This window comes from Notothenia rossii, assembly GCF_949606895.1.
Source record: "Notothenia rossii genome assembly, chromosome: 8".
NCBI lineage: Eukaryota > Metazoa > Chordata > Actinopteri > Perciformes > Nototheniidae > Notothenia > Notothenia rossii.
Genome location: NC_136906.1, coordinates 57,253,877 through 57,261,730, shown reverse-complemented (window position 1 = coordinate 57,261,730; position 7,854 = coordinate 57,253,877). Strand labels below are relative to the sequence as shown.

At 39.8% G+C, this 7,854-nt stretch overlaps 1 protein-coding gene across 3 annotated transcripts; it reads right to left on the bottom strand.

Annotated features, from left to right (window-relative positions):
- Positions 1–536: 536 nt before the first annotated feature.
- On the bottom strand, positions 537–3,980 carry LOC307017416 (alpha-1-antitrypsin homolog). 3 transcript variants are annotated; one of them, XM_079647008.1, is made up of 5 exons: positions 3,855–3,980; positions 2,629–3,271; positions 2,143–2,413; positions 1,281–1,428; positions 537–1,154 (listed from the first exon to the last, which is right to left on the bottom strand). In XM_079647008.1, the coding sequence occupies exons 1-5, from the start codon at positions 3,894–3,896 to the stop codon at positions 963–965; spliced, it is 1,296 nt and encodes a 431-aa protein (XP_079503134.1). In that variant the 5' UTR covers positions 3,897–3,980; the 3' UTR covers positions 537–962. The 3 variants fall into 3 exon arrangements, with proteins under 3 accessions (XP_079503134.1, XP_079503135.1, XP_079503136.1); XM_079647009.1 differs by lacking the exon at positions 3,855–3,980 and adding an exon at positions 3,606–3,742; XM_079647010.1 differs by lacking the exon at positions 3,855–3,980 and adding an exon at positions 3,611–3,727.
- Between the last annotated feature and the right edge of the window lie 3,874 nt (positions 3,981–7,854).

Genomic DNA, 7,854 nt, shown 5'->3' with positions numbered 1-7,854 from the left:
AGGATCACCCTCTGTCCTTTTGGGAGAGGGTGAAAGATATAAAAGTGTCAATGTGGATACCTATGAAATTGACATAAAACATCTAAAACATTCATATTTCAATGAATAGCGTCCCCTTTGATGCAGTTTGGCAGACACGTCATCATTATAAACAGCTGATCCAGAGTTAGCTGACACTTCCATTAAACATTTACAAGGACCGGCCTCTTTCTTTCACTGCGACAAGAGATTTCTGGCAAGGTTATGTCTACAATGTCTACTCAGTGAACTCAACACAGGTAAAGAACCGCTCAGGAGGGTCTAAAAATGCTCGTTGCATTAAATGTTTATTACATAGAGCACAGGACACAACAGAAATCAGTGACCTTTCAGGGAGAAATAGAGAGACTCATCATCATCTGAGACTCATGTCATCAGAAAGGGAATGAAAAAAAAAAGCAATCTGTTCCCCTTCTCAATAAAACAGTATTGATTGATGGTAAGGATTTTTTTGTTTGGATCCATGAACTCAAGATTTCAAATTAAGAGATTGACCGTTGTTGACAACAAGTCTTTATTTCACTTCAACATGTTAAAACAGAAATAGTACAATAACACAATGGCTCATTGTTTCAGCAGATGCTTCAAGCGATATGTCTACTGATGCTTTTATTACCTGTATCATATTTAACAGTCCAATGGAAACAATATATAATGATGTATTTCAACATTTATACACCTAGCCAGGTTCAAAAAACAGATGGTAATAAATGTGTCCCACTGATAGACTGCAAACAGATTAATAGGCTGACATGTCTTTCATTGATGATACATCTGTTGTCTTATTCATCAAACTATCTTGCATTCATCATCCCCCAATGCTCTAATGGAATTTCTACAGGGCTTTCAGACTCTGAGGTAACATTGTCCTGTAGCTACTAGAACCTACTACACAGTGTAACAAAATCATTTCCCAAGCATCTTTACATGGCTGTGGGGTCGTTGATCTTGCCCATGAAGAGAATGCTCTTGGTCGAGTGCTCCAGGATAAAGGCCAGGAAGGGTCTGTCGAGACGAAGGACTTCTGGCATGCTCATGGGCATGATTTCAATGGTGGTGGCAGCTGCTGCCTCTGTTCCTGTTTCATCCACGCTCAGCACAGCCTGGTGGGACACCTGTGGAAGAGCCAACAGAAGTTAATGTCGAGCACATGCAGGTTTTGAATATCTGTAGAGAGCAAAGGTTCTTTGCAGAATAGTACCTTGTCAACAGAAATGTGAAGGCATGTTTGCCAATCATACCTTTGATACTTTGAGCTTGACCTCGGTAGACATGCCAGAGAAATCGGCGGTTTGTCCAAAAGCGTTGGTTATTCCCATTGCTTTCAGTGTACTGTCCAGGGAGGCTTCAGTGGAGATGGAGAACTTTGGCATATACAGATCTACAGAACTGAGGAATACAGAAATGCAGCAGTGTCACAATCACTGGATTATAGAGTTCACTTAAAGTGGACCTATCATGCTATATTTGAATATAGTGTAGGACCATACCTATATAACGGCATATTTATACTTTTATTTTTCAAAATACCAAACAGATCACGCATTTTAGCCATTCCTCATTTTGCTCAATTTAACACTGTCTTTGCATGGGCTGATTCTGAGAGAACAGCACCATCTACAGGCCTGGCATATGTACTACAGCGTATCCAGCGCTTTCGAACGGCAATGTCCGTGGCTGTCTCCTCCTGATTGGTGGAGTTGGCCCAATAGCCGTAGCGCCACTTCTGTGGCGTCATAGAAGTGTTCAAATCTGGATCAGTCTGTATCAGATCCGTTGCAGCGCCTTTTTAAGAGATTTGGGTATGGAGAAAAATAGAGAGGGTTGTGTTTTCTGAGACTTGGTGAGTTCCCTGGAACACAGGGGACACATATTCATGTATGAAAGACATACAAAAGTGCATTTTGCATGATAGGTCACCTTTAAAGCATGTTTACTTAACCTGAGCCATAAAAGATAAGGAATCTCAAATCAAATACTCCTGTTCAGAGTAAAGCCTAACACACATCAAGAGTTTCCTAGAATCCTACAAAAAAGGACCTCACTACCACTGTATATACTACAACCGTAGAAGTTGAAAACACAATAAAATACCCCTCTTACCTCCTGAAGAGTGAGTCATGCCAATGCTTGATGTGGTCTTTATTGATGTAGCCCTCCACCTCCGTCATCTTGCCTTCATCAGGCAGAACGATCATCATGGAGGTGTTGCCTTTGTAGGGCAGCAGAATGACGGTGGTGTGGTTGTCGGCGTCGTGATAGAAGTCGAAACGACCTGTTCTCATCATCATATCCACCTGAACCTTTGTGTTTTCGTCCACGTTGAAGTCTGCCTTTTGTGTATGGTTACCATCGAAGGGTTTCACCCACTGTCCTGTACGAGGAGCATAAAAGTAATGCATTGTAGTTGTGTTGCAATATATGCCATGATTTTGATATCTTTCAGACTGGTTTACATAATTTTTCGTGGTATGTTTGAGCTCCTTAAACTACACAAGGAGCCTGAACTGATATGAAAGCTTTGTCTCTACAAAGTCTCTACTGGCTATCTGCATGCTCTCTTTCAGATTATATCGGAATGTGTCCTACCTTTGAAGTAGACATAGTTGATCAGCACCATGGCCATCTCGGTGTCCAGGTCCTTCACCATATCTTTGATCTTATTGTTGGTTTTAGTGGCAATGAATCTGTTGATCACAGCTGCAGCCTCAGCAGGTTTGGTAAAGTCGACGTTGAAGATCTCACCGGAGTAGTAGTGCTTGATATCCTTCAGGAACTTCTCCAGAGGATTGAAGCCAGTGCGCACGGCAACGCCGTTACCCACATCCATTTTCTGATCCGCCTGACTGTGTCCCATCATGTGGAAAAGATGCTCGTACGCCTTGTTGACCTGTTCCTGGGTGTGAGCACTGTAGCCTAAGCTGGAGAACAGCTGGCTGTGGGTTTCCCCAGCAGCCCCTGTGGACAACATGGAGAGGGCGGCGGAGATGCCCAGGGGCGAGAAGAAGATGTTCTTTCCAGCTGCAGCGTTGGCATTCAGGCTTTTGTAAAGGGCAAAGGCAAAGTCAGAATTGGGAGCGGACAGCTTGTGGCAGATAAGCTCTCCATCGTGGCTGTGAGAGGCATCAGTGTCGTGGTGGTGGTGGCCTTCGTGGTGGTGGTCTGCCCAGGCTGCAGCCAGCAGCAGTGCTGAGAGTGCACAACTAGCAAAGATCCCACGCATATTTACAGCCTGTCCAGAGAAAATCAGAGGTGGTTAGTTGGGCCCGATAAGATTTAGCCTCTGAACAGCTCTTCACACTAACCTTTTTTTTACCAATTGTTATGACCTGGCTCAAAAGGCCACAACAAAGAGGAGACACACCATGTCAACAGTTAGCAAAATATGTTGATTTACACAAACAACTCAAATCAACCAAATTAATTAAGTGCAAAGTAAGTAAAGTATCAGGTGTGGACGTCAGTGGTATCAGTAGTGTAAATGCAGGGTGAGGGTTGCATGGATATGTATGTGTGAGGGTGTTGAGGTGCACAAAGTGAAGCAACTGAAATAACTGATAGCATACTCAACAGAACAGGGTGCCGTCAGGAAAAAGCAGAGAGAAAACAGAGAGAAGCAGAGAGGCTTTAAATAGCTGCAGGGCACCAGACCCAGGTGCCCTGGGTTACAATCAAGGCGGCTGGATGCAGCACAGCCACACCCTCTCAAGATGAACCCACAGGGGCATCACACCAATGAATATAAGTCCAACACATCTAAAGTTTCAAGTTAAACAACAAACAGTTTGCATATTTCACAACAGTGTTACGCTTACCTTCAATGTCCTCTTTGGTGCAGAAGCCGGAAACTTCCCCATTTATAAAGTAGCTCATGTAGTCAACTGACAGTTGGGTCAAACATTAACCAGGGCCAACCCCTATTCTCTGTCCTGTGCTAAGAGATATCTGGCTATCTGACTATCTACACTGATGCAACACAACTCACTCAGCACAACATGGGTAATGAACCACTGGTGAGATAACAGGCTATTTGCAAAAATGGGTGTTATAAATGTACTTCTTCGCATCAAATACCTTCATGTTAGCATTAATCATGACATACTTCAAAAAATTAAATCAGAAGGGATTTCAGAATTAAAATAAGTCGTTTGTAAGATCGGTTTTATTTATGAAATAGCTAAAACTGACGCTCTTAAGCATGTGGCCATTGGTCAATATTTCTGTAAACTTTATGTGGCTTAGTGCCAACCCACAAAACAACACAATAACTTAATCACATCATTGTTCATGTCTGACTTGCACAAATACTTATAATCAAATATTTAGACAAGGGAGGTCCCATTCGTGTTTGTTTCAACCATTGATTACTAAAAAATGAAACTTCCTTACAACTGAACTCTATCCCGAATACCAGTTTTGAGGGAAACATGTATTCTACTTGGCTACAGTTGTGGCATGATACACCTGGTTATTATCCTGTTAAACCCCATCCCTGTTTTTCAGGTCTCAGGCTCGAAAATGACATTTCCAGAACAAATGACCATACATCTAACTACACTTCTAAAAGGAGAGAATTCATAATATTTTTTCTCAAAGTAATGATAAACCTGTGAGTTGGATGTAGAAAAGTCAGAATCAATATGGATGTTTTCTATTTTAAAGAAAATTCAGATTGAACATAGTAAAAAACTGTAAATTATAGTGTCCGTCCCAAGATTATTTTTTACTTATAGTGAAAACCACCCTTGAATGATGGGATGGTAGACTAAAAGCTTTAGGAATCCAAAGTACAACATTATAATAAGTACCCTGTATCAAGATTGATGCCAAACAAGTGACATTTGACCTTTTTAGAGAGGTTTAGCCCAAAAAACTCCAACTCTGGGGTGATTTGGGTGGAAATGGGCGTTTTGCCGTTTCTCTGGAACCCATTGGTCGATTTTGATGATTGACATATATTTTTAACCGTTAGAGCCAATAGAATTGAAGGGGGATTTCCACATACACACCAACGTTACCATTGTGAAGTGGGGGCTATGCGCATGCAGTTTGCCTGAAGCGAAACCTGTCTCCCGCTCTGAAATCTGAAAACTTAAAAGTAGGTTTATTGCTGATGGATTATCAGAAATCATTTCAAAGTGACACAGATTTGGGTTGGATTAACCTATGGATTAACCTTCAGCAGCGTTTTTATCGTTTTAATGCCATTGAAGACAACTTTTGATCAGACAACGACGAAGGTAAGACATAATGCCGTGTTCGCTACCTAGCACCATGTCCTGTGATGTCTGTTTTTGTTTATAAAGCCACAAGTTCTTATCATGGAGTGATGATCTAGATACCTATCGATTCTGTGTACTCTCACGATAATAATCGATGGGTTGGATTTCCAGTTACGATAAGTAATAAGGGTGTTATACCGTGTTTTCTGTGCAACCACTGTTAGCATTTTTTTGCTTGTGGCTAATTCAGAGGCTCAGCGTTAGCTTTGTGGGTTTTTTTGCAACAACAAAAAAAAAAAAGGTCAGTTAGCTGAGTTTCTTCCCGTTACATTGATATGAAACATTCATAGTTTATTCAATATTAAGAAGCCGTCTGACGCTGTTTCCTGCAGATGATGCATTTTTCCCCCTGGTGGTGGGGGGATGGGGTTCAACAGGTTAAGGAACATTGTAACAAAACAAAAATGCAAAATAACTACTTTGTTAGGTTTATTAAATCATCATGGTCTGGCTTTAAAAAAAATTACAGAGGACACAAACACCATTTTTGTTTTCCGGTACAACATATGTTGCCATAAAAAAGTGAATGACAATGCAGTTTAGTTTTACGGGAATATTGTTTTTAGGGGACCAGGCTGGGATTTTTTGCCTCAATACTGATTCGACTCCCTTAATATGTACCATGCTAAGCCTAGTGTTTTCTACAACACAAGTATATTTTTGAGATTAACAATCAATTATAATCATCATTCCTTAAGTTTTTTGATTTTGATTTTATCTTGCATCACAAAGTAAGACATCTATGCATTTACATATCACATTGTCAAAAATGATGTTTGAGGAAAAAAATGAAAGTGCTTAAAGAAAGCGTTTTGTAGAATCTAATATACAGTATTCTAGGGTCTCGGTACAGGAACTCAATGAGACTTTATCTCTCTTTGCCCCACAAATGTATTAGTCACTGAACACAGGTTACTATGGGCCATAACCACACAAAACAAGGAAACTCAGGTGCATTTACTCTAAGACACGCAACATTATGTAGTACATCGAATTTAAAAGGCCTGTAAACTACTAACAATAAAACACATGAAATCAGCCCAACATCAACATTTCAACCATTCCAATAATATTGATGTTCAATAATATATTCTGATAATCTCAGAAACCCTTGATACTGAAATGTGACCAATGTTGTGAAATTAACTTAATACAATGCCAAAGGTTGAGCCATTGTGAGTTAAGCCTGGGACTTTCTTCCCTAAACGTTAACAACTTCTGCCAACAAAATGTTGGGTGTTAGAAATATGCAATAGTGTTAATTAACCTGCTTGACATAAAAGCAAATCTTTACACACTATAATGTAGCTTCTAGCCTCAGAATCAGAGTCAGAATCAGTTTTATTACCAAGTAGGTTTACACATAGGGCCTACGAGGAATTTCCTTTGGTATATGTGGTGCATATAAAGGCACAGAAAAAAGAATATGTAGCAAACCAGTAGTCTGTATTATTGAAAATGTTATTCACCACCAGTCAATATGAATTAGCTTGATAGTAATAATAATGGACATTTGAAAGATTTACAACAGCTTCTTATGACTGCTTAATATTTTGCTTCATGATTAACCATTCCGCACAACAACACCCATGCTGGCTAAATGTGTTAGCAGATGCTTTAAGTGCAATACATGCACCCATTTTACAATTGAATGCGCCATATAGAACAGCTGGAGATAATATACAATGATGTATTTGGAGCTTTAGACCCTAAAAATATATTAGCAGACTAATATTTAATTATATTCTGTTCCAATCTTATCGACTTTTAGCAGAGCCTTGTGGGAAATGTGTGGTAAAACCATGAGGACGCAGGCTGTGTAAATTAAGACTAGAAGCTAGAAAAAGGTTTTTCAATCGCCAATCAAATTTTTTATTAATATATTGTTAATAATGTCATGAACAGGTCATTACTTGACATTTGTAGTGAATCACGTTCGTTTTCATATCCACTTGAATTGTGGTGGGGTCTGCCTTGTGTGTGGGGAGATGGAAGAAGAGGATCACCCTCTGTCCTTTTGGGAGAGGGTGAAAGATATAAAAGTGTCAATGTGGATACCTATGAAATTGACATAAAAAATTATCTAAAACATTCATATTTCAATGAATAGCGTCCCCTTTGATGCAGTTTGGCAGACACGTCATCATTATAAACAGCTGATCCAGAGTTAGCTGACACTTCCATTAAACATTTACAAGGACCGGCCTCTTTCTTTCACTGCGACAAGAGATTTCTGGCAAGGTTATGTCTTCAATGTCTACTCAGTGAACTCAACACAGGTAAAGAACCGCTCAGGAGGGTCTAAAAATGCTCGTTGCATTAAATGTTTATTACATAGAGCACAGGACACAACAGAAATGAGTGACCTTTCAGGGAGAAATAGAGAGACTCATCATCATCTGAGACTCATGTCATCAGAAAGGGAATGAAAAAAGCAATCTGTTCCCTTTCTCAATAAAACAGTATTGATTGATAGAAATGATTTTTTTGTTTGGATCCATGAACTCAAGATTTCAAATTAAGAGATTGACCG

Bases quoted from the DNA above. Each gene is read 5' to 3' on its own strand.
- LOC307017416 (XM_079647008.1), bottom strand. From the start codon at position 3,896: ATGGGGAAGTTTCCGGCTTCTGCACCAAAGAGGACATTGAAG. The intron at 3,272-3,854 runs GTAAGCGTAACA...TTCTCTGGACAG, and splicing joins CACCAAAGAGGACATTGAAG to GCTGTAAATATGCGTGGGAT. The intron at 2,414-2,628 runs GTAGGACACATT...CTCCTCGTACAG, and splicing joins CAACTATGTCTACTTCAAAG to GACAGTGGGTGAAACCCTTC.